The sequence below is a fragment of the Ursus americanus genome, chromosome 25 (genome assembly GCF_024610735.1).
Source record: "Ursus americanus isolate L20-20 chromosome 25, mUrsAme1.1.p, whole genome shotgun sequence".
Taxonomy (NCBI): Eukaryota; Metazoa; Chordata; class Mammalia; order Carnivora; family Ursidae; genus Ursus; species Ursus americanus.
The window spans coordinates 1,358,501-1,384,732 of record NC_142151.1 but is presented as its reverse complement, the minus strand read 5'-3'; the positions used below and the strand labels follow the sequence as shown (position 1 = coordinate 1,384,732).

General features: G+C 42.4%; 1 protein-coding gene across 7 annotated transcripts; it reads left to right on the top strand.

Moving 5' to 3' along the window:
* PEX26 (peroxisomal biogenesis factor 26) lies at positions 1–24,006 on the top strand. 7 transcript variants are annotated; one of them, XR_015721582.1, is made up of 8 exons: positions 5–678; positions 2,072–2,212; positions 2,788–3,083; positions 4,921–5,067; positions 20,620–20,747; positions 21,214–21,273; positions 22,065–22,214; positions 22,342–24,006. XR_015721582.1 is itself a non-coding variant. In XM_045775401.2 (6 exons), exons 2-6 carry the CDS (start codon positions 428–430, stop codon positions 7,726–7,728), a joined length of 936 nt encoding a protein of 311 aa, XP_045631357.1. In that variant the 5' UTR covers positions 1–143; positions 383–427; the 3' UTR covers positions 7,729–10,545. The 7 variants fall into 7 exon arrangements, 4 of the variants coding, with proteins under 4 accessions (XP_045631357.1, XP_087711567.1, XP_087711568.1 ...); XR_015721581.1 differs by lacking the exon at positions 22,342–24,006 and having other exon boundaries at positions 22,065–22,333; XR_015721583.1 differs by lacking the exon at positions 22,342–24,006 and having other exon boundaries at positions 20,616–20,747; positions 22,065–22,333.
* The last annotated feature ends 2,226 nt before the right edge of the window (positions 24,007–26,232 follow it).

Below are 26,232 nucleotides of genomic sequence, written 5' to 3'. Positions count from 1 at the left end.
CGGAGTCCTCCGCGCCGCCGGGACGCCATGAGTCTGCAGGGGGCTGCGAGAGCCGGAAAGATGTCTGTTCCCTTGTATGGCGCCTGCAGTGAACGTCTATACTCATAAAAAAGGAAGCTGGAACGGGACTCCCCAGGGATAAGGTGGTATCAGTAAATGTCGTGGGGACAGAGAAGCTAGAGGCAGGTATTCCAGGGAGGTAGCTTTTCTGCAAATATGAGGTGTAAACTGGTTCCCCGTGTTCCAGGCTGTCTTGAGCTGGAGCAGCTACCCGGCTAACCCAGCCTTTGCCTTAGACATGGCCACTAACTTTTCCTTCTCCAGGACTCGGCCTCGGGAAGGGTTGTGGGCAAGCGTACGAGGACTGTCCCTCTTCTCCCAGGCCGACGCGGGATATCCCGGAGCCCCGGGAGAGGCTGCCACTCTGATGTCTGAAGACACAGGCCCTAAGTCCAGGCTGGCAATGAAGAGTGATTCCTCGACCCCTGCAGCCCCCCTTAGGGGACTCGGGGCGCCCCTGAGGAGCAGCGAGCCTGTGCGCGCCGCCCCACCTCCGTCGGCGGCCATGGTTCTGCTGGAGGAGGCTGCGGACCTCTTGGTGGTGCACCTGGACTTCCAGGCGGCGCTGCAAACCTGTGAACGGGCCTGGAGGAGCTTGGCCAATGATGACGCGGGCATGTATGTGCTGGGCTCTGTTCATTTCCGGGTGATATTGGGGAGGGACTCAAGATTTTGGTAGTTCTGTCATTCCCAGATTGCTCACAAGAAGCCTTACACCTTGCTTTCATTAGTGGTTCCTCTCAGAGGCAGCGTGCCCATTCTACAGAGGAGGAAACTGAGGCACTGCACAATGAGGTAGAAGTGGTCAAGTCGGGTAACAGAGCTTAGTGGGAACCCACAGCCAATTCTTTTCTCCCTATTCCAGTGTAGAATGGCATGGTGGGAACATAGAATGTGTATTAAGTGTTACATTATTTCGGTAAGCAGGAATAGGCAGGTGGTGGAAGTCCTCTCCTAGCTAGGTACACTTCTCTCCCCAGGTTCTTCACTTCTGACCTTGCTTGATGAAGGGAAATAGAATTCAGAGCAGGAGTAGTGTACTGGTCCTGTTGAAGGATTGGATTAAAGAATCAATCTGGAGAAAACCTTGGTCCTACATTGCTCTTTCTAATGCTGGTAGCCTCCTCAGGAAGTTGAAGGCATCATTTCTCTGTGGATTGTAATGTTGATTTTGGCTACACTAGGGAGGTGGTGGGTAGAATAGTCAAAGCCGACCCCAGAGAAGGATGAACTGGAGAGCTCCTGCTGTGTTTTTAGCGGGTTGGGTAAGGGCTTGTTGCAGTAAATGCCGGAGACTGTGATTTGGGGTGCCTGGAGGTACCTCACTTGGTGGTGCTAACAGGCCAGTTGTGAAGTTCTGGTACCTACACTCAGGCAGAAACCTTGCTCCATCCCCACTTCTATGCAAACTCTTAGCTCCAGCTCTCTTTCCACCCACACACCTGTGCTACATGTTACCCCTTTCCTGATTTCACCTGGATTCAAAGATGTGTGGAGGCAACAATTGAGTTGCCTCCAGATTTACAGGAACTTTGAACTCCTGTGTGAAAGGGCAGTTTTCTTTGTGTTGGGGCTAGTGAGACCAGTTGTAATTTGAACTCCACTTAAATACTAATGAGGAGGATAGAGGTGATGGCTGCTGTGTTGGGAACTGGGGAGGAACAGTCCCAGGGTGGAGGTAGGAATGGAAACAGGGGAACCATTTTTCTTCTTTCTTCCCTTCCTTTCCTTCCTTTCTTTCCTTGCTTTCTTTCCTTTCTTTCTTTCCTATTTTATTTATTTATTTAGAGAGCATGTAAGACTGGGTGGGGGGAGGGGCAGAGGGAAAGGGAAAGAATCTCCAGCAGACTCTGCACTGAACTGGAGCTCAGAACCTGATGCAGGGCCTGATCCCACAACTCTGAGATATGACCTGAGCAGGAACCAAGAGTCACCTGTTAACTGACTGAGCCACCCAGGCCTTCCTGGAGGGGAACCACTTCTAAACCTGAATTGGTTTTTCTGCTGACAGCTCCTTGGAGGTGAAATGCTCCCTGTGTGTTGTGGGGATCCAGGCCCTGGCAGAAATGAATCGGTGGCGGGAAGTCCTGTCCTGGGTCCTTCGGTATTACCAGGTCCCTGAAAAGCTACCTCCCAAAGTCCTGGAACTGTGGTAGGTCCTTGTTCTGACTCATTGGATCAGTTCAGGAACAAGAGGATTTTCATGTCCTTTTTTGAATCAGTGCCTAATAACTTCTCTTTCCCCCTTCCCTACCATTCCCCTCTATATCTAATTCTTTCCCTGTTTTTTGTTTTGTTTTGTTCTTTTTTTTTTTTTTAATGATTTTTTATTATGTTAGTCACCATACAGTACATCCCCGGCTTCCGATGCAAGGCTCGATGATTCATTAGTTGTGTACTGTTTTGTTTTGTTCTTGACCTCAAAACCTAGCTATAAAGGATGAGGAAGGGGGGGGATTTAGGAGTGGGGTTGAGGAAAAGAGGAGGAGAGCGGACAATGGGAATAGGAGATGTGAACTGGGACGACAGAAGTGAAGTATGTCCTAGCTGAGAGAGCTTCTTGCTACTTCCTAGGAACTCGTAATTCTTCTCAGTATCATCATCCCATAGGGAAAGCCTGGAGGACACGGGAGGGACTGGGTAGGAGAGGGTGGTAGTTACAAGAGGTGAACCAACCATGGAGCACTGACTGTTCTTTTTTTGAAACTGGATTATTTGGGGTTGCAGTGTTCTTTTATACAGCAAAATGCAAGAGCCTGGAGCTGTGCTGGAAGTGGTCAGTGCCTGGCTGCAAGATCCAGACAATCAGGGCCTTCCAGAATACAGAGCCTTGGCAGAACTTCATCTGCAGCTGGTGCTGCTGCCTCTGGGCTGCTTGTCGGAGGCTGAGGAGCTAGTGGTGGGCTCTGCAGCCTTCAGTGAGGAGGAGCGGCTGGACGTACTCCAGGCCATTAGTAAGGCAAGGCAACAGCAGAAACTTCAACACTCGGGCTCTGAGGAGGCCCAGAAGCTAAACCAGGAAGGTAGGACATTATCCTTCTGTGGCCTCTATAAAATGAAGTTGTGGGCTTTCTCCTATACCTTGGGGTTTATCATGACATTCCTTGGAGCTTGGGAGCAAGTATTTGTATGAGTAACTCCCAAATCGAAGAACAGGAAACTGTTGATTTGATTAAAAAGCCAAGCCCTGACCCTCTGTAGTTGGCAGTGGAAGGAGAATCTCTGGGAGGTGTCACTGAATCTCAGAACCTTAACTCTTGTCTCTTGAAAGCCACCTTCTCCTTAGGGTCCTCTCACTAGATCTCTTGTCTCTATCATGCTGTCCTGAGTGGGATGTTATTCCTCCTTTAAAGGCTGGCCCAAATACAGACACAGCTGAGGTATGCTGTGGGATAGCTAAAGGAAAAGAAGCTGATACAATAACTTGGTAACTTGACTTAGATAAAAATTACTTATCTTCAGCTTGGGCCCCACTACCCAGCCTCCTGTCTGCCTTTACTTACTAGATCTCCTGGGTATCTTCTTCAGTGATTGATGTCTGCCTTTAAGGGGCAGCCCACCTCTGCACATTGGAGTGTAGTTTCACACAGTGGCTTTTTAGGGAAACCATTTTAAGACCCAACATCGTACACCTGACTATTATCCTACAAGGGATGCCTGCATAGGGGTGGGTGTGGGTGTGGATGTTATTTTGTTATAAGGGATTTTAAAGGTGCCCTACTCCAGACCCTTCCCCTGGTCTTTGATTCCTTCTCATCCTTTTTTTATTTTATTTTTTTAAGATTTTATTTATTTATTCAACAGAGAGAGAGAGACAGCCAGCGAGAGAGGGAACACAAGCAGGGGGAGTGGGAGAGGAAGAAGCAGGCTCATAGCGGAAGAGCCTGATGTGGGGCTCGATCCCATAACGCCGGGATCACGCCCTGAGCTGAAGGCAGACGCTTAACGGCTGTGCCACCCAGGCGCTCCCTTTCGCATTCTCTTTTCCTCGAGTGATCATCTAGTCCATGCAAGGATAGAAAATTCACTATTTCCAGAAGCAGCTCATTCCATCTATGGACAGTTCTATAGGGAAGTTCTTCCTGATGCTGAATTTAAGGTTTTTTGGGGTAGTTTTTAGCCACTGTTCTTTGATTTTTCTCTTGGCACATAGAGAATAGGCATGATCCTTCTTTTTTTATATGGAAGTTCTTTAACTAACTATAATCCTGTTCTCCAAAGTTTTTTCTTTGTGTGCTAAAGAGCATGAACTGCTGAGGTTGAATCACTTCTTTGCAAACAGGTTTTTGGCTTCGGGAATGCCTGTGGCTACCCCAGCCCTCTGCCCCTCCATCTCCTGGGGAGGAAAGATGATGTGACGGGTTTGATGGCAAGTTCAGAGTGTTCTGTCAGACTTGCCACCACTTGTTCTTGAGTTGGTGGTGTTCATATCTACAATCTAAGACTTCTGAATTCTTTTAAATTCTTCACTATATATATTAAGTGCCTTTCATTTTCCTTCATTAATGTGATAATCAAGAACTACTGCTCTGTGTAGCTCTTTGCACATATCTTAGGCGAAAATATAAGGAATGTTATAAAATAATATTTAAAAAAGTACACCAAATATGCCAGGTTTACCCAGCTGAGTACATGTTGTCTATTAAAAGTCTCTTCTAAGGAGATGACATTCTAGTGTAGTTTGTCCTTAAAACATTTTTGGAGCTTTTGGAATCTCCTTTAGAACCACTTCATGAACTGCAGGAGTGAACTAGTCTTGTTGCCTTTTGTCCAGCTCTCAAAATCAAGCTCCAAGCTCAGAGTCAGGGAAGCTGGGTCTCATGGAGGTACCCTGCAGTTATACTCTGTCTCCCCGACCAGGCTCCTTCTCCCACAAGTTCCTGTCATTAACGATGTTGCTTCGCCGGCTTTGGTACTGTGCCGTGAGCCACTTCTTTTCCGTGCCCTTCAAAAAGAGCCTCCTGGCCGCTCTGATCCTCTGCCTCTTGGTGCTGAGGTTTGATCCAGGTGAGTAACGAAGCCTGTCTTCTCTCCTGCCCTTCCTGGGGAAGGGGCTGTCGAACAGGGGCTGGGTCTGTGCGAGCCCTCCTGGGGATGGAAGCCTCTCCGGTGCCACTTCTCCCTGAGTCTCCTCTATACGGAGGGACTGTTGGACCTCAGTAAGGGCCAGCTCAGCTCACCTAGGAGAGAGCAGCCCTGGAGTCCATGAGAGCAGTCTGGAGGAAATTCACTCTACTCTGTTGACCCTCGAACATTGACTCTGAGTCATTGTCATCTACTTTATCCGGCGGTGAATTCTGACTAGAATGTGAGAATTAAAAAAATTTCCTCATCGTAATATCTAAAAAATTGTGTTAAATTGTAAATGAAATATATGTACATTTTAGAAAATGTGGAAAATAGAGAAAAGTATAAAGAAGAAAATAGAAACCACCTTTAAGTTTGTTATTGTAATGGTTATACTTTTAGTCTTTTTCTGTATGGATACAGATGCAATTTTGCATGTTATAAATATCTTTGAAAACATGGCTTTAGATGGCTAAATAATATTCCAATTTACAGAAATTTCCATGATTGATTAATAACCCCCTATTGTTGAACATTTGATTTCTTACTCTGTTTTCTGTAGTGCTGTGAAGCAGACATGAGCTCCCTAAGTGCTATTTGGGAACAACCCTGGTTATTTCCTGAGGATTAACTCCTCAAAATTCAGTGCTGGACCAAAGATTAGGAGCTCACTCTTTTAGATTTTTATGTTTGTGTTATTCTATGTGAGTTATAATCTAATCTCTACTCATGAATTAAATTTAGAATAGAATTATATAACTTTCAAAACTGCAGAGAAAACTGGAGATCCTTATTCCAGTCCCTTCTTTTCCTTTCTTTTTTGATTGAGAAACCTAAGAACTAGAAAAAAAGTAACTAGCCCAGGGCCACACAAATAATTTGTCTATTTTAAAAACTGCCAGTTCTTGGGATGCCTGGGTGGCTCAGTTGGTTAAGCGTCTGATTCTTGATTTCTGCTCAGGTCATGATTGTGAGATCCAGCCCTCACAAGGAGCTCATGTGGGCTCTGAGCCCAGTGGGGGAGTCTGCTTGAGATTCTCTCTCTCTGCCCCTTCTCCCACTTGCAAGCGTATGTGGGTACTCTCGTGTATGCGTGCTCTCCCTCTTTCAAATAAATAAATAAATCTTTAAAACATAATGAAAACAAAACCTGCCAGTTCTTGATTTAATCTTTAGGTCTTCCCCATGTTCCCCATTCCCCTTTCTCTTATTCGGTGAGCGTTTTTTGGTGTTTTTTTTGCATAGCTCAAAGTTGTCCTTTTTACTTTGCTGAACACTGAGCAGGAATTCCTTCTGAACAGCTGTTTGCTTAAGGAAAGAGTCACTTGTTAGTTCTCAGGAAAGGTGAGGATAGTTGGTGTTCATTCCTGTCCACTCTCTGACTTTCTTCTTTGTTCCAGAGACTTGATAAAAATTTAGAATTTTTTTTTGTGGTCGTTTTAAGTCCTGCTCTTATGAGTGGGGACTGCAAGAGGCAATTTTTTTTTTCAGATACATATGTCCATTTTATTTTTTTTATTTTTTTATAATTTTTTATTATGTTATGTTAGTCACCATACAGTACATCCCAAGTTTTTGATGTGAAGTTCCATGATTCATTAGTTGCGTATAACACCCAGTGCACCATGCAATACGTGCCCTACTTACTACCCATCACCGGGCTAGCCCAATCCCCCCCACCCCCCCGCAAAGCCCTCAGTTTCCCAGAGTCCACAGTCTCTCATGGTTCATTCCCCCTTCTGTTTACCCCCCTTCCTTCTTCCCTTTCTTCTCATACCGATCTTCCTACTTCTTAAGTTCTGTAAATGAGTGAAACCATATGATAATTGTCTTTGTCTGCTTGACTTATTTCGCTTAGCATTATCTCCTCCAGTCCCGTCCATGTTGCTGCAAATGTTGTGAAATCGGTAGGAAGGATGTAAAAAGAGTAGACTGTCAGTAGCTTTCTTTAAAAATAACATTTTTCTTTTTAAAAAAGAAAAAAGTTAAGAAAAATCAGTAATCAAATAAGGAAAAACCAACCAATCAACTCAGCCCTAATTCCAAAGAGGTAGATTGTACTTTATTTTCAATATAATTAACTTAGGATAAAAATAGGTAATACTGTCACTTGGCTCCAGGTTGAGAAGGTATGAAAAGGAATGTAGTGAAGTCTCTTCTCAAATATATCTTCCAGAGGCAGCCACCATTACCAGTGTGTGTGTGTGTGTGTGTGTGTGTGTGGCTAAAACATAGTAAGTTTGGATCTTTTTCTCAGCAAACTTAAGGTCACTGTAATCCAAGTGAAGAAAATATACCCCAGAGAATACATCCTAGAGAAAGTGAGAGTTTTCTTTATTGTTGGGGGGGGAGCAAATAACAGTAAGCATCAACATATGCTTTAAAAAGATCACACATACTCCGAAAGTTGTAGAGTTTCCAAGGGATGGGACTTGAGGCTGAGGAGGAGAGGAGGGAGTAAAGGCAGACACACTGACAGCAATCTTCCTTTTTCCTGCAGCTTCTCCTTCTTCCTTGCCCTTCCTCTACAAGCTGGCCCAGCTCTTCCATCGGATCCAGGAGGCCATGTTTTCTCTCTACCGACTTCCTATCCACGACTGAGTGGTCTTTCCCATTCCACTCAACCTCTCTACTCCCCAGGTCTGCCGTGACAGAAGCAGAGTCACTCATCCGTAGCAGCCCTCCTGTTGCTGGCTGGGCCCCCAAGGGAGTGGGGCCAGCCCCAATTCTAGAAAGAGCTGATCCATTCTGATGAACTGAGTTTTGCCACCTGAATGTTCTCCCTTTTGCACCCCACTTTGGCTGGTGTAGGTAGGTAATATAGGAACAAAGTGGGGCCAGAGAGCACAAGTCCTCCAGAATAATACTCCCTTATACCCAGAGGCCCCTTCTAAAGGAGGAGTTTGAGAAAGGAGAGTGTGTCCATGAAATATTCCATCTTCTTGGTAGAGGCAAGGGATTGATTTTTCAGGTCAGGGTGTTAATGAAGCTGGAAGTTCAGAAAACTCTTGATGGAATGACCCTTGGCCTTTCACTTCCATGGAAAACTTACCTCTGAAAATTGCCTCACAGGGCAGGCCCTTAATTAGGCAGAGTGAGGATCTGAGAGGGCCTCTTAATTCTCCTCTGTGCTCCTCTGCACCAGATCTGTGGGAGGAGCATAGAGAGGTTATTTACCAATACACCATTCCTGTGGTTTTGCAATGGGCTTGAAGCTACTTGGGCCCTCTTTTCAGACCAGGTCGTGGCTTTCAGAACCACCCAGCTGACTGTTGAGAGCAAAGTAAGGCTGCTCTGCTCTTCTCGCTGGGTAAAGCGATCTTGCTTGGTGCCTCTTGGGCTTCAGCTCAATTTTCCAGGTTGTCAGTGGCCAAGTCCTGCTTTGTTACACACTCAGTATTCCTTTGCTCTCTTTCTTCCTGTCAGTTCCTTCTCCCTGCCCTGAAATAGTGTGTTTTTACTTTGTCTGATGGCTGTTTCACCAAGTTCTGCCTGCATCCTTGCCTGGTTACCACAGTTGCTGGCTCCCCTCCTTCCCCCCACTTTCTATGTCCTGTTGTTCTAGTTATAGTCTATTGTTTGTATAATGTACAAGTTTTTCTGCTCGTGTGGCCTTGAAAAGTAGGCCAGCCTCAGAGGCTGATGAACTGAAAATGGAACTGGGTAATCAGGTGAGCTGGAAGGGATGTGTGGAGGGAATTGGACAGAGGGAAGATATGGGTTTTGAAAGTAATGAACAATTCATTGTTAGGGGGAGGAAGCATTGGGGCTATAGCATTTGGGTATTTGAAATGTTTCAGTGTTTTCTGTCACTGGCCACAAGAATCTTACATGTTTCTGTGCAAGTAAACGTAAAACACTACTATGCTGTCCGAATTGTAAAAGGCTTCCAGTAGGGGCTAGCCCTTCGAGGCTGAAGGCCAAGCAAACCACCCCCAGCTGGGGCTTCAGGCAGTGTTGATGCCAGGAATAGAGGAGGTGCTTAGTAGTTTCCCCGAGGTTGGTTTTCAGGAATTCCAAGTCAACAACTCCTCTTTAATAAAATGGGTAGAAGTAAACCTCACAGGCCCTTGGGAGGTAAGTCCCTAGGGTGTGATCCACCTCTGTAAGAAACAAATCTATGCTTTTACATGTGGGCTTTTAAATAGAGTTAAGAACCCTGGAGAGGGGAGGAGGCAGGTAAGCTTTGAGATCTGTTAGAATGATTTCTCAAAGTGAAAATCTGGTCGCTTTCGCTACCCTAGATAAAACTCTTTAATGGCTTCCCATGCCTCACATGGCATTTCTTCTTAAATTCATCATGGAATTTAAGGCCCCTTATGCACTGGTTTTGGCTAACACCTCCACTTTCAGGTGGTGCCTCTGTTCCTCACGCACACTGCCCTCCAGCTGCCCAACCAGTTTTCCGAACATACTCCATGCTACTGTACCTTTAGCACCTGCTGTTCCCTCTGGAAGGTCCAGCTCCCACTTTTTACCTGCTTAGCCCCTCAAATTTCCAGACTTACTCAAAGGTTACCTTTGGAAATCCTTTCCTGATGTCCTCTGCTTCCACCTTTTAGTGGTAGTGACCCCATGGCCTTATAATTGTGAAGTTCTTTGTTACCTCCAGTAACTGTGAGCTCTTTGAAGCTAGGGAATGTGGCTCGTTGCAGTGTTTAAGAATCAGGTTTGGATCCCTGCTCTACCACTCATGAGTGTGTGACTGTTGGAAAGTGACCTGTCCTTTCTCAGCCTCAGTGTCCTCATCTGTTAGTGAGTTATTATCTCATAGGGACTTTTGGGCCTAACCGAGCACCTAGGAAATATGAAGGTATCAGAGGTGTTTAAATTAATGAACTGATAGAGCTACCGTGACAAAAGGTCCATGTGCTTTTGGTGTATTTTGTATTGTGAAAAGTCTGAGTAAAAAGAAGACCTGACTATGCCCAAAACCTTTTTCTGTCTGTCCCCTGAAGTTCCTGCATGTTATTGGGCTTGTAGGCCTCTAGGTTCTCTGTTTGATATTTGTCTTGAACTCTGCAACGTTGTCTGGTAACCAGCCCCAGCTACCTTCCTAGACAGTCAAGGAACTCAGAACTCAGAACTCAGAACTGATGACTTTGACCTTTTCTAAGAATGAAGACTGGTATTCATATCAGTCTTCAAGTCTGGGCTTGACGAGGTCAGAAATAAAGGGAGGGCCTCCTTGTTAGAGTTAGACCCATGCTGTCCAGTATGGTAGCCACTAGCCACAGGTGGCTTTAAGCACTTGAAATGTGGCTGGTCCAAATCGACATGTTCTGTGAATGTAAAACACTTACTAGAGTTTGAAGATTTAATACTGAAAAAATGGAGACTCAATAATTTTTATACTGATTGCATGTTGAAATGATAATATTTGGGTATATTGGGTTAAATAAATTTTATTAAAATTAATTTCAGCTGTTTTTTTACTTTTTTGTGGGGTTACTAGAATGTTTAAGATGACATATATGACTCACATTATATCTCTTCCGGGCAGTGCTGTCGAACACACCCAGTACACATCAAGTTTGGAGGGGATGGCCATCAGCATTGTATGGGGGGATTTTGTAGAGTGTTAGATCTGGGAAGACCATCTCTTATAGCCCCCCCCCCCCCCCCCGCTTTTTTAAGTTAAGGAAATTGAGACTCTGAGAGGTGAAGTGATTTGCCCTGAGTCACGTGGCCTGAATAAGATCAAGGTCTCCTGACCCTCAAGTCTGGTGTTCCTTTCACTGCGCTACGGTTCTGCTACACTTGCCCTACAATCAGTCACTCTCTGGCTGAAATTCACTGTTACTATGCAAATACGTCTGGAGGGGTAACTCTAGCTGGAGTTAGTTGATGAGCTTTACCAGGTTCTGACAGAATACAGCATAGAACAGGTATTTTAAAATGTAGGGATGCCGAGCAGAGCAGCAATGGGTAATAACCTTCTTTGGTCAGATAGGAGGCTGGGAAGGTTGGGGGGTGAGGTGGAGAGATGAAATTAAGCTACTGTGGGCAATCACAGGAGTGGAGGTGGGCGGGCCGGCAAAGGGCATAGTTGGTCTGCTTCAAGGCACTGAGGAGGTACGTCATAGCTTCGTGCCGCGATCTGCACTCTTTTGCATGTATGTGTTTGCACCATGTGTGCATGTAACCATTTAAAAATGATAGTGAAGTTTTATACACATGGTACAGAATTCAAAAGTTACTAAAGGATATTCATGGAAAAGAATATCTTTTTTTCCACTCCCAGTTTCCTGCCTAGAGACCACCTAGAGACCACCACTGTTGATTAATTAATCTTGGATGATTGTTCCTCATCAGCTTATGTGGAGCTGCCTCATTCTTACTAGCTATTCAGTATTCCTTGGTGTGATAGGATCGCAGTGTAGAAAGCCCCCACGCTTTCCCTTTTTAATACATTGAAACCTGTCCACCCTCTCCTAAGCCTAGAAACACAGAACCTCTGAGTTTGAGATTCACAGGTACTGGTCCTGCCTCTTTACTGTCACTTCGTGCAAACATGGAGCAGTCTGTTCAGCCTTTCTGGTAACCACCACAGCCACAGTGGGCAGATAAGAGCAGGCCCTTGTTCACCTTGGACATTCAGATTTTTTGAGTCTGGACTGGCACTCAAGCAGCCTCTGCCATCTGCTGGAAAGAGCCAGAGGAAATGGCAGAAAGAGAAAGGCCTGATGTGAGTTGCAAATAGGCACCTTCTCACTACCTTGCTGTCTTTCCCTTCTTGCACGGAGTCCCAGGGCCAATGGAGTGTGACCTCTGGCATGCACAGGTGAGGCCAGTTGTAATTCTGCTAATTTTACTCTCTGACTTAAGCAAGCTCCCTGCGGTAGCACCCCTTTGGAATTTAATACATGAAGTGTTTACAAGAAGAAAATAGGGCCCTTTTGCTTCCCTCCCTCTGGAAACCTTAGTTTTATGGACTGGTAAGAAGTGAAGTTAAAGGCAATGTGCACAATGCCATTAGCAGCCTATGAAATCCCTCTCTGTGTCATTCCTCCAATGATAAAGTAGCGCTCCAGATATTGTTTACTGGCCTCTGGGCCTCCAGGCCTCCTGATAAAACAATGACTATTTTTCTTGTGTTAAAGCAATGCATATGTATTTTGGTAAATAGTAATAATTGCATAGAAGCAAATATAGAACTCGTGATCACACTACTCAGAGATAACCACTGTTAATATTGATTTTCTTTCAGTTCTCTTTTTTTAAAAATTTTATTTATTTGTCAGAGAGAGCAAGCACAAGCAGGGGGAGGGGCAGAGGGAGAAGCAGGCTCCCCGCTGAGCCAAGAGTCCGATGCGGGACTCGATCCGAAGACCCTGGGATCATGACCTGAGCCGAAGGCAGATGCTTAACCAACTGAGCCACCCAGGCATCTCTCAGTTTTATTTTTTTTTTAAGCATCTAACACTCTCGGTAGCCCAGGTGCTTGAAAAACTGAAAAAATGGAAATTTCTAGACAGAATGTTCATGAGTGAGACTAACTGGCTCAGCTGGGTGCTGTCTACTGAGGAGAGTAGACATGATCTCGGAAAGGTCGGGCTGGGGGAGAAGAGGCCGTGCAGCCAGTTGTTCTTCTGTGGTGGCTAAATAGCTTGAGGTATAATGGAATGGTGAAATGTCCACTAATGCCCACTTTCACCAGCACTGCCAGATCCCAATAGGTAGGATTGGGATTTCATTACCTACTTCTAATTTTAATACTGACCCAAGCTCATATTTAACACAATTTCCAAGCTCCTGTTTCTTTGAAACTTTTAACATCCCCTTGTCCCTATTATACTACCTGAGGCAGGGACTGACACGCGTAAGATAGTATTTGGAGACTTGGTTGAAAAACAAAAGGATTTTTGCAGAAGTATGTCAGTATAGAAAAAAGTCACTTTATTTTATTTTTTAACTATATGTATAGTTTTATATATATATAGTTATATATACATATATATATTTAAAGATTTTATTTAAGAGAGAGAGACTGAGAGAGCATGAACTGGGGGAGAGGCAGAGGGAGAGGGTGCCCCGCTGAGCAGGGAGCCCGATGTGGTACTTGCTGGGATCATGACCTGAGCCGAAGTCAGATGCTTAACTGACTGAGCCACCCCAGTGCCCCAACAATATACTGTTTTTAAGATTTTATTTATTTATTTATTTGAGGGAGAGAAAAAGAGGGAGAATGAGAGGAAAGGGCCAAGAAACAGACTTCCCACTGAGCAGGCAGCCTGATGCTGGGCTCGATTCTGGAACTCCGGGATCATGACCTGAGCCAAAGGCAGACGCTTAACCAACTGAGCCACCCAGGTGCCCCCAAAAAAGTCACTTTAGTGTTAACATCAGGGCACCTGGCTTTTTAAAAATCTTTTAAAAAAATAGTAACATCAATTTTATTTATATATAGAGATCCTTTGGGCAGAAAACCAAATTGTATGGTCCTTAGAATGTAACCAACAGATTCTCACGCTCAGAGAGATATTACATTCTAGAAAAAACCCATTTGTACTTTTATGCAAAAGACTTGTTTTCCAAATGCAATAGAGTACTGTCTCTTCTTTGGTGCCTTCATCTGTCTCTAGCCTCTCTGACTGCTCCTTTGCTGTTTCTTTGGCTGGTTTCTCTTTTTCTTTTGGCCTTCAAACTTGAAGTGAGTGTATCCTCAAGGCTCTGCCCACAGCTCTTCTCTTTCTACGTATTCTCTCTTGGTGAGTTTTTCTACTCTCATGGATTCAAGTACCTATCTGAAAGACCTCCCAGTCTCCAACTCCATCTCTCATTTCTCAGGGTTCATCTAATTATATTTCCAACTGCAGAGAAAACCTGGACCCACATTCCTTCTCTCCTCTCACATTCCTTCTCTCCTCTTCCTAAAGTCTCTCACGCGAACTCTTGGTCTTCATTCTTACTGTTAATTAGCTTCACGCCCAAACCCATGCAGGCCCTGTGTTCTCCCTTGTGCTTCACCTTTCCATAGACTGCTTATCCTTTAGATCTCAACTTATCAGTCATCCAGATTCCTCCTTCTATGACATTTGTACTGACCATTCTTGGTATTGCCATGATATTTCTCTTTTCAGATAGTCTCTTGTACTTAATAGCCAAACTATTCATTTTACTAAGTCAATAGATCCTTGTTTTGTTCTTTATTTTAGAAAGTCTTATTTTGTCTCTCTAACTGGATAAAAGCCTTTTGTATGGGACAGGGACCATGTCTTCTTTTTTTTTTAAATTTTTGATGTAAAGTTCGATGATTCATCAGTTGCGTATAACACCCAGTGCACCATGCAATACGTGCCCTCCTTACTACCCATCACCAGCCTATCCCATTCCCCACCCCCTCCCCTCTAAGCCCTCAGTTTGTTTCTCAGAGTTCATAGTCTGTCATGCTTCATTCCCCCTTCTGATTACCCCCCTTTCTTTATCCCTTTCTTCCCCTACTGATCTTCCTAGTTCTTATGTTCCATAGATGAGAGAAATCATGTGATAGTTGTCTTTCTCTGCTTGACTTATTTCACTTAGCATTATCTCCTCCAGTCCCGTCCATGTTGCAGAAAATGTTGAGAACTCGTTCTTTCTGATGGCTGAGTAATATTCCATTGTATATATGGACCACAACTTCTTAATCCAGTCATCTGTTGAAGGGCATCTCAGCTCCTTCCACGAATTAGCTGTTGTGGACAATGCTGCTATGAACATTGGGGTGCATATGGCCCTTCTCTTCACTATGTCTGTCTCTTTGGGGTAAATACCCAGTAGTGCAATGGCTGGATCATAGGGTAGCTCAATTTTTAACTTTTTAAAGGACCTCCACACTGTTTTCCAGAGTGGCTGTACCAACTTGCATTCCCACCAACAATGTAGGAGGGATCCCCTTTCTCCACATCCTCTCCAACAATTGTTGTTTCTTGCCTTGTCAATTTTTGCAATTCTAACTGGTGTAAGGTGGTATCTTAGTGTGATTTTGATTTGAATTTCCCTGGTGGCTAATGATTTTGAACATTTTTTCATGTATCTGTTAGCCATTTGTATGTCATCATTGGAAAAGTGTCTGTTCATATCTTCTGCCCATTTTATGATTTGTTTATTTGTTTCTCGTGTATTGAGTTTGAGAAGTTCTTTGTAGATCTTGGATATCAGTCTTTTATCTGTAGTATCATTTGCAAATATATTCTCCCATTCCATGGACTGCCTCTTAGTTTTTTTGACTGTTTCCTTGGCTGTGCAGAAGATTTTTATCTTGATGAAGTCCCACAAGTTCATTTTATCTTTTGTTTCTCTTGCCTTTGGAGATGTGTCATGAAAAAGGTTGTTTTGGCCGATGTCGTAGAGGTTCCTGCCTATGCTCTCCTCCAGGATTTTGATGGATTCCTGTCTCACATCGAGGTCTTTCATCCATTTGGAGTTTATCTTTGTGTATGGTGTGAGAGAGTGGTCAAGTTCCATTCTTTTGCATGTAGCTGAGGGACCATGTCTTCTAACAATAATAGCCAACAGGCACCATTCAAAGCACTTATATTTGCTAATTCAATCTTCTTTTTTTAATTTAATTTTTCATTTTTATTTATTTTTTTTGATGTAATGTTTGATGATTCATTAGTTGCATATAACACCCAGTCAATCTTCTAACAGGTCAGTGAGGCAGATATTATCTTTATTTTAGATAGATAATAAACAGATACAGAAAGATTAAGTAACTTGCCCAATTGTCCCATAGCTATTAAGTAGTAAAGCTGGGATCTGAACATAGGCAGACTGATACCAGAGTTCATGTTCTTATATCCCCTATAACAAACAGAATGAGGCCATGCAGGTAAGAGGCCATGTAATAAAGATTTTTTGAATAAATTTGGATTTGGTCTTGAGAATTAGAGGAAGGAAGAAATAGAAGCAGCAAAGAGGGTGAGCAGAAAGGCAAGCATCAGGGCTGAAGGGTGGAGGTGGAGGTAGAAAGAGAAGACAGATCTTTGGCACTGTTTTAGCAGTATCATTGCTCAGCTTACTGCAGAGGGAAAGTGCAGGAGGTATTCCTTCTCAAGTGTACCAGTGATGACAAAGACAGCCTGGCAGGTGTCATTCAGTGTAGATATAAATACAAGCTTGTGGTTCTATCAGATGACTTCTATGGACAAGCCAGGCTCTCGGTTACCAGCAGACTCCGCTGGATCCCATGGAATGGGCTGCTTTCTCTGAAAGGAAGCTACTCTGTTTCTTTGATCCCTTTCAAAGTGCTGTCTGAGAGTTTTGCTCACCCTTCCTAATCTGTTGCCAAGCTGGAATCCTGCTAAATTGGCTTGTTACCCTAAAAGAGCCACCCTACACACTCTGGATCTCCCTGAGCATTTGGTCTCTTGATTGTGGGTGGCAGCCTCCTCCCAGCAGGTACCCACTCCTCTGGAACATTCTGAAGATCCTACCCCCTTCCCTCTTAGTACTTGTTACTGTTCTGTCCTATTTGTGGATTTCATGGTCTCCTAGGTGACAGTTAGCTGTTTCAGAGGTGCTAAAGACAATGGTTAAAAGATATGCCCCATTAATCCTCCCAAGAAATACAAGGAATTTTACAAAGCCTTTTTTTTTTTTTTTTTTTTTAAGAGATCAGGCTTAAACCCAACGGGATAATTTTGCTATATAAGTGAGAGGCAGTGTGGGATGGTGTTTGAGAGTGTGGGCCCTGAGACTCTAATACCTGAGTTCATATCTTGGTTTCCCAACTTTGACCTTGGGCAAACCATCTTTTCCTGTGCCTTACTTTCTTCATCTGCAAAATGAGGATATAAATTGTATTTACTTCATAGGTTTGTTGTGAAGATTGAGTGGTACTAACTTGTATAAACACTGAAAAAGTTCATAGCATATAGTGAGCAGGTGCTAGTTATTCTTAACATTGCCATTAATTAAGTGTGAGCTGCGGGAGGGAACGTCAGTAGTGTTAGATCATTCATTCATTCATAATGTTAGATCATTCATCATCATCAAACCGCGAAACAGGAAGCCTCCCCCAGTTCCTGGTTCTCAGCTCAGAAACTAGGCTTTGCAGGTGACTCTAACTACTTAAAGAAGTGCCAAGCCTTTTTTTATATGTTTATTTAAGAACATATTTAGTTTTCTGAATATGCAGTGCAGTCATATGGTTTTTAAAAAAAAGTATGAAAACGTCTAGTGTGAAGAACTTTCCATTCCTGTCTATCATCCAGCAAGTTCCTTCCTCTCCCAAGTACTGGCTGCTGCTATTCATATTTTTATTTCTTCTTCTTGAGTTTCTTTGTACATATATAACAAAATATGGATATAGATCCTATTTTTTTCTTTTTTAAAAAACATAGTTGTAGTATGTTATATGCACTGTTTAATTCCCTGTGTTTTATTTTTTCAAAGAATAAGAATGATTTTGAGGGAGATAAAGGAAAATATGTTACTATAATGTGGACCTTTGGAAATAGGACTAGGCTGGTTTTGGTTCTGGCTCTGATACTAACTTGCTCCATAACTGCAAAAATCACTTAATCCTGGGTCTCAGTTTTCTCACTTCAAAGATGGTGATAAAAATTACCTGCCTTATAATATTTTGTGTCAAGTGAGCAAAAGTCTATAAAAAATTTTGAAAAGTATTAAGTGATACACATGGGGTGGAGTATTGGAAACACTACGTAATACTTAATATTATAAAATAGGATGGTTAAGTCTTTTTATTAAAATAGGTTGAAAATTTTTGAAATAGAGGCACTTGGGTGGCTTTAGTCAGTTAAGTGTCTGCCTTGGGCTTGGATCATGATCCTGGCATCCTGGAGTGGAGTCCTACGTCAGTCTCCCTGCTCAGTGGGAGTCTGCTTCTTCCTCCCCCTGCTCTTGTGCTCCTGCTCTCTCTCTCTCCCTCTCAAATAAATAAATAAATAAATAAAATCTTAAAAAAAAAAGAAAATATTTGAAATAGATGCATTAAATAGAAAGACTAAATAGATACTGACTTTTCATATGGGCTCATTTAGCTGAATTAAGTAAGACTTAAATGATCCACTAGAGATCTGTGTATAGTTACACATGCAACTACAAATTAACACTTTCTCTGAATTATTTCAAATAATCAGGTAATAGGTTAAAAAAGAATATGCTCTCTGCTTCACCTTTACTTGGGAGGGTGGGGATTGGTGAGTGAGGAGGTAATAGAGTTTGTGAGAGAATTTTTTTTTCAAACTTCTCTGTGTGTGTGTGTGTGTGTGTGTGTGTGTGTGTGTGTATTATTTTTTTAAATTGAAGTATAGTTGACACAATGTTATATTAGTTTCAGGTATACAACATAGTGATTTGACAACTTATGCTGTGGTTATGCTGTGCTCACCACAAATGTAGTCACCATCTGTCACCACACAATGCTATTCAATACCATTGACTAGATTCCCTATGCTGTACTTCTTATTCCCATGACTTATTCCATAACTGGAAACCTGTATCTCCCACTCTCCTTCATCTGTTTTGTCACTCCTCTCACTCCCCTTCCCTCTGGCAACCATCAGTTTGTCCTCTGTATTTATGGGTCTGTTTCTGCTTTTTGTTTATTCATTTCTTTTGTCTTTTAGATTCCACATATAAATGAAATCACTCTAGGTCCATCCATATTGTCACAAATGGCAAGATCTCGTTCTTTTTTATGGCTGAGTAATATTCCATTGCGTATACCACATCGTCTTTTATCGTTCATTTATTGATGGATACTTGAGTTGCTTCCATATCTTGGCTATTATAAATAATGTTGCGATAAACATAGGAGTACATACATCTTTTTCAAATTAGTATTTTCACTTGTTTGGGTAAATACCTAGTAGTGGAATTACTGGATCACATGGTAATTCTATTTTTAATTTTTTGAGGAACCTCCGTACTGTTTTCCATAGTGGCTGCACCAGTTTACATTCTCACCAACAGTGCACAAGGGTTCCTTTAGTGAGAGAATATTTTGTTTGGCTAAAGAGAAAGGCTGGGAATATCTGGACCAAGAGGGGGTAAATCTACTTTATAAGCAAGAGTCCATGACAGGGAAGCAGGTACAGGTGGGTAAAGTTTTGGTGGGTACTTGAGTTTTAAAAATGGACTCATGAGGCAATATCGCTAGAGTCAAGAACCAAAAAGTCAAATTGACTGGAGTGAAGAATAGCCTGGGTCCTAGCCTGGCTCTGCTGCTACATGGAATGGACTTTATTTTTAGGTTGTTTTAACAGTCCATGTTACTTATCATATTTTAACATACCAAATACTTTCTATTTATTCAAACAACTTTACTAAAAGGTTGAAAATTAAATAATCTAAATCTTCTCTGTAATATACATTCATATTTGTTTATCATAAGCACATATAGACTGCTTTCAGTTCTGCAGCTTTTTCATTTACTATTATTGTCTACTCAGTTTCTAACATTATCTACTTCCTTTCCATATGTGTTTGTTTCCTACGGTGACTGTCACAGATTACCACAAACTGGGTAGCTTAAAACAACAGAAATTTAGAGGGCTTCAGAGGGGAGGTGGGTGGGGGAGGGGGATAGACTGGTGATGGGTAGTAAGGAGGGCACGTATTGCATGGTGCACTGGGTGTTAATACGCAAGTAATGAATCATGGAACTTTACATCAAAAACTAGGGATGTACTGTATGGTGACTAACATAATAAAAAAATATTATTTAAAAAAAAAAAGGCCATACTTGAAGCTCTTAAAAAAAAAAACAAATTTATTCTCTCACAGCTCTGGAGGCCAGGAGTCCAAAATCAAGGCGTCTCTCTGAAAGCTGTAGGGGAGAATCCTTCCTTGCCTTTTTCAGGTCTGAGTGGCTCCTTGCATGGAGAGGGAGGAAGATGGTAGAAGAGTAGGGGACCTTAGTTTTGTCTGGTCTCTGGAATTCAGCTAGATAGCTATCAAATCATTCTGAACACCTGTGAACTCAACCAGAGATCTAAGAAGAGAATTAGTGCAATTCTACAAATAGAAAAGGGACCACTTTCTACAAGAATGACAAGACGGAAAAACTCACCCCGAAAAAGAGAACAAGATGCAGTACCGAATCAGTATAGATACAAGTAAGATGCCTGAACTAGAGTTCAGAATAATGATTAGAAAGATACTACCTGGGCTTGAAAAGAGCATAGAGGACACTAGAGAATCCTTCCCTGGAGAAATGTGTGGCTCCTCACATTCACTGCTTTGGGGCAACATAACTCCCATCTCTGCCTCCATCTTCATTTGGCCTTCTGTGTTTCTATCTTCTTTTCTAATGCTTATAAGGGAAATTGTCATTGAATATAGGACCCCCCCAATCCAGATGATCACATCTTGATACATCTTAATTGCATCTAAAAAGACTGGTACCCCAAATAACAGTGTGAGATTCCGAGTGGACATGTCTTTTGGGGACCACAATTCAACGCACTGGTATACATTAGTACCCATATAGTATTCCTTCCTATTTTTAAAAAGATTTTATTTATTTACTTGAGACAGAGCAAGTACAGAGGGAGAGGGAGAAGATGACGGCTGCTGAGCAGGGAGCCTGATGTGGGACTAGGTCCCAGGACTCTGGGATCATGACCTGAGCCGAAGGCAGACACTTAATGGACTGAGCCACCCAGGTACCCCATATTCCTTCCTATTAATAAGCTGGCCATTTCAGTTCTTTCTGACTTTTTGCTGATATGAATAGCAGCTCTAAACGGATGCATATGAAAATGCCACGAAACAGTACTATTATTTTCCTTGTGTGTTATTTTCTCGGATAATTTTCCGAAGTCAATTTATAACGTCAGTGGTGAGAACAGGTTTCCAGCTCTTTTAATATACTGCCAAGGTGTGGTCCAGAGAGATTGGATCACTTTGCAATACTCACAGCAATATGTGAAATAACTGCCCCCCCAAAAAAAGAGAGAGATAATTCAGCCAATTGTTTCAATGTCCAACAAGAGGCAATTAATCTAACAAGTAAAGAATTAACTATATACAGAATACCAAAGCCTCGGAGAGAAGAAGGTAATGACTCAACTGCCTTATCTTTGCTGTGTTGCCACTTTATCCCACACAGATCTGTTGATGCTTTTTTAGGGGCTGGCAGCTGAAGAAAGTGTTTACCTGATCTGTAACAGAACCTTAGATGCAATGAAGGTAAGGCCTTCTGCACTGGCCTCTAATCAGCTTGAGCCAACTTGTGAGGGAAATGAGTTTTTTTCTTAGTTCCCCAACCTCAGCATTCTTTGCAATTTGCTTGTCTGTCTTTGACCCCCAGGCCTAAGCGCCTACCGCCTCACATTCTCACTGCGTCATCTTTCTGCTGAATTCTGTGTGGCTGACCTATGTTAGCCTAAAGGGCTGATCACCTCAGGGGAGGTGAGTTTAACAGGGATTAAAAGCTAAAGTTATGGAGATGATGCACTAAAAGGTGCCATTTCTGGTGTCGACCAATTGGGAGGAGTGTGAGCAGAGGAAGAATCAGGGCCAATAGGAAAATACTGCCTTCCCCAGCTTGAAACAAAACAACCCAGACTCTCTTAAGGTTGATTTTGAAAGGAGACTCGCTCGGGAGAAGGTAAACTGGATTGTGTGACTCCAAATTTATCCTGAGGCTCACCTCCTTGATGGTGTCTTGATGGTTATGGTGGCTGCAACTGTGCAGACTTCAAAGAGAACCACTTCATCTGTGATTACTGTGGCCAAAGATTCCCGTCCTTCTGTTAGTACCAGGCAGCACAGGAGAAACAGCTTGGACTATTATTGTTATATGCGAGTGTACTTAAGACTAGAGAATAACCAAAGTTAAGTAAACATGGTGAATACCTAAATCTAGATAATCTGATTATAAAATCTAATCTGCTGTCCGGAATTTGTCATCTCACAGCAGTGTAGGTGCCTGGAAATTAACAGGTCTTTTTTTTTTTTTTTTTTATCTCTTCCTCCAGGTTCCCCGTCTCCCTCCACACGGGAACTCCATCTTTAATACACACCCCTGGGAGCACCAAACCAGATATGTGGACTCTCAAAGTCTAAGCTAAGAGAATGAGGAGAAGTCCTCTTCACCTGCAGTTTGCCCTTCCAGTTCCACTCTATAGGTAATGATGGAACATTTGAGTTTAGCCTTTGGTACCAGACTCCCTGAGTACAAACCCCAGCTCTACCTCTTAACAGTTGTGATCAGGATTGAGTTAGTATGTCCTTTTTTTTTTTTTTTTTTTTAAGATTTATTTATTTATTTGAAGGGGAGATGGGCAGAGAGAGAGAAAATCTCAAGCGGACTCCCCAGTGAGCCTGAGATCATGACCTGAGCCGAAACCAAGGGTTCGATGCTTTACCAACTGAGCCGCCCAGGTGCCCCAGGATTGACATTAACATTTCTAAGTCAGATTCTTCATCTGTAAAACGGGATAATAAAATTTTTAATTTCAGAAGTTTATGGTAAGGAATAAAAGAGATAAACCCTTAGCACAGTGTTTGGCACACAGGAAGTGTTGTGTCAGCAAATATTACAGACATAAGTGTAAATAAATATTGTATAAATAATAAGTATATAAATAATCATGAAGACTAACTCTTCTCTTGGGTGACTGATAGAAATTACCTTACCTCCTACTCAAATGGATGTGGCTCAACTTTTGAGGCTATCACAAAAATGATTATATTTGAGAATGTGACTTCACAGCCCAAAAAATTCATGCAAGAAATACATTCATACATAGTTACTGGGATGCGGAGTAATTTCTTTACAAGGCCTAAGTAACAGTGAACAGGAACTTTTTTCCTCAGAAATATAAATATAATCACTAGTATTGTTATTATCATTTTTATCGAGAGGGAGAGAGAGAGAGGAGAGAAGTATTGACTTAAAGAATTGGCTCACGTGATTATGGGAGCTGACAGATCCCAAGATCTGCAGTCAGCAAGCTGGACCCCAGGAGAACTGATGGTACAGTTCTAGTCCAAGGGCGAGAGACTAGTGTCCTGGCAGGCAGCTGTTCTCTCTTACTTAGCTTTCTGTTTCTATTGCAGTCTTCAGTTGATTGGGTGAAATCCACCACGTTATCAAGGGCAGTCTGCTTTACCCAGTCTACTGATTCACGTGTTAATCTCATTCAGAAGAACCCTCGCAGACACACCCATAATAATTTTCTGACCAAATATCTAGGAATCCTATGACCCAGTAAAGTTGAAACAATAATCATCCAGGACTGAAAAAACATGTCCTTCCTCCTTTCCAAACTTCCACTCAGTGATAAAGGCATAGGGTGGAAGTGGGATGGGGAATTATCAATGAAATCTGGGTTGCTACAAGTCAAATAATTTTAAGAGGACTTAAAAACTAAAAGGAAGCAAGCATTTTTTTTTATTCCAAAGACCCTAAGGCCACAGTTTTAGTCTGCTCCAGCTGTCATAACAAAATATCACACACTGGGTATTAAACTATGGAGATGAATTTTCTCATAGCTCTGGAGGCTGGAAATCTAAGACTAACATCCAGCAGGGTCAGTTTCTGGTGAGACCTCTCTTCCCGACTTGCATACAGCTTCCGTTTTGTGTCCTCATATGGCCTTCCTCTGTGCATGTGCATTCCTTGTGTCACTTCATCTTCCTATAAGGACACCAGACACTGGATTAGGGCCCTACTCTTAGTGACTTCATTTAACTTTAGTTATCTCCCTAATGGCCATGTCTCCAAATAGGCACAGTGTGGATTAGGGCTTCAACACAGGAATGGGGGGGAGAGCACAACCCAGCATTTATGGGGTGGTCATGGCTCCCTCCAGCCCAAACCCCATAAAGGGAAGGATGACAAAGTTCAAAGGGCAATTATCATATGGTTTCTCTCATCTATGGAACATAAGAACTAGGAAGATCGGTAGGGGAAGAAAGGGATAAAGAAAGGGGGGTAATCAGAAGGGGGAGTGAAGCATGAGAGACTATGGACTCTGAGAAACAAACTGAGGGCTTCAGAGGGGAGGCGGGTGAGGGAATGGGATAGGCCGGTGATGGGTAGTAAGGAGGGCACGTATTGCATGGTGCACTGGGTGTTATACACAACTGATGAATCATCGAACTTTGCGTCAGAAACCAGGGATGTACTGTATGGTGACTAACATAATATAATAAAAATTCATTAAAATTTTAAAAAAGGGCATCATCATAATCACTAGTGTTGTCATTATCATTTTTATCTTGAGACATTAAGCACCTGTTCACAGCATATTTGCTGGTTCACAAAGAGAACTCAAAACTCATTTTTTCAACAGTGTTTATTGAGCATCTTTGATACACTCAACTAGCTACTTCTTTTTGGTCTGATGCATTTATTGCTATATCCCCCACCCTAGACAGCATCTGACACATCATACATACTCAATAAATGTCAGTGAAATTGACTGAAAGGGTGAGTGCTCATGAGCTTTCAGAGATCCAGGTCTCCCAGAAGGCTCTCTCCCACCCCCAGCCTCTGCTGTGTCTGCACCTGGCTCACGGACACCTACCCTTGGGCAGCTCAGGGCTTGTTGATCCAACAACCGCTCAACTTTGCCCCCTGGATTCTGTCTTGGCCTCTGTCCCAGGCTTTCCAGGAAATCCAAACCCAGCTGTTCTCAGTCTTGACTTTGCTATTCCTTACTGATCTCTGTAACTTTGTGGGGCTCTCACTCCTCTGTGTGGCAGATACATGAATGGCCAGTCAAATTGGGTCTGTTGTCAATGCTATGACCACATAGCAGGTCTTTTTTTTTTAATGTAAATTTTAGTTAGTGAACATACAGTACAATATTAGTTTCTGGAATAGAATTCAGTGATTCGTCACTTACATAAAACATCAGTGCTCATCACAAGTGCCCTCTTTAATACACATCTCTCGTCTAGCCCATCCCCCACCTGCCTCCTTCCATCAACCCTCAGTTTGTTCTCTGTTAAGTGTCTCTATGGTTTGTTTCCCTTTCTCCCTTTTTTCTTTCCCCTCTTCCCATATGTTCATCTGTTTTGTTTCTTAAATTCCACATGTGAGTGAGATCATATGGTATTTGTCTTTCTCTGACTGACTTATTTCAGCATAATACACTCTAGCTCTATCCATATCATTGCAAATGGCAAGATTTCATTCTTTTAGATGATTGAGTAATATTCCATTGTATATATGCACATTTTCTTTTTTTCTTTTTTTATAATAATTCTTTATTATGTTATGTTAGTCACCATACAGTACATGCCAAGTTTTTGATGTAAATTTCCATGATTCATTACTTGCATATAACACCCAGTGCACCATGCAATACGTGCCCTCCTTACTACCCATCACCGGCCTATCCCATTCCCCCACCCCCCTCCCCTCTAAAGGCCTCAGTTTGTTTCCCAGAGTCCATAGTCTCTCATGGTTCATTCACCCTTCTTTTTAACTCCCCCTTCCTTCTTCCCTTTCTTCTCATACCAATCTTCCTACTTCTTATGTATCATAAATGAGTGAAACCATATGATAATTGTCTTTCTCTGCTTGACTTATTTCGCTTTGCACCACATTTTCTGTATCTGTTCTTCAGTCGATGGACATTTGGGCTCTCTCCATAGTTTGGCTATTGTTGATAATGTTGCTATAAACATCGAGGTGCATGTACCCCTTTGAATCTGTAATTTTGTATCCTTTGAGTAAATACCTAGGATCAACTAGTCACTTTTGATGGGGGAGGACAACACAACCCTTGCCTTTAAGGTGTTCCAAATTTGTAGGAATGTTTAAACACATGCACACACACACACATATCTAGAATCCAAAGTGGAAAGTGATAAGTGTACTGGAAGAAGTAATGGAATATGCTATGGGATTTAGAAGAGAAAGAAATATATAGTTAGTAATAGTCATTATCCTTTATTGAGCATTTACCATTATATGCTTGGGAGTTAGCTTAATCATGATTCTCAATTTTCAGGATCTTATATTATAAGACAGACAAAAATTCAACTCATAACCTAATAAGTACTGTATGTATCAGTGGGCAAAGTGTAGTACTTTAGTCAAAGCAGCTCTGTGTAGTAGTATCTTGAGAAAAGCCATGAATTTGCCTGGAGTGATTTGATGGTTGGTGGTCAGGTGCCTGAGAAAAGTGG

Excerpts from the sequence above, each read along its gene's own strand:
- PEX26 (XM_045775378.2), top strand. The coding sequence starts at position 299 with ATGGCCACTAACTTTTCCTTCTCCAGGACTCGGCCTCGGGAAGGGTTG. Across the intron at positions 2,213-2,787 it reads CCCAAAGTCCTGGAACTGTG|TGTTCTTTTATACAGCAAAA; the intron begins GTAGGTCCTTGT and ends TTGGGGTTGCAG. Across the intron at positions 5,068-7,627 it reads GGTGCTGAGGTTTGATCCAG|CTTCTCCTTCTTCCTTGCCC; the intron begins GTGAGTAACGAA and ends TTTTTCCTGCAG.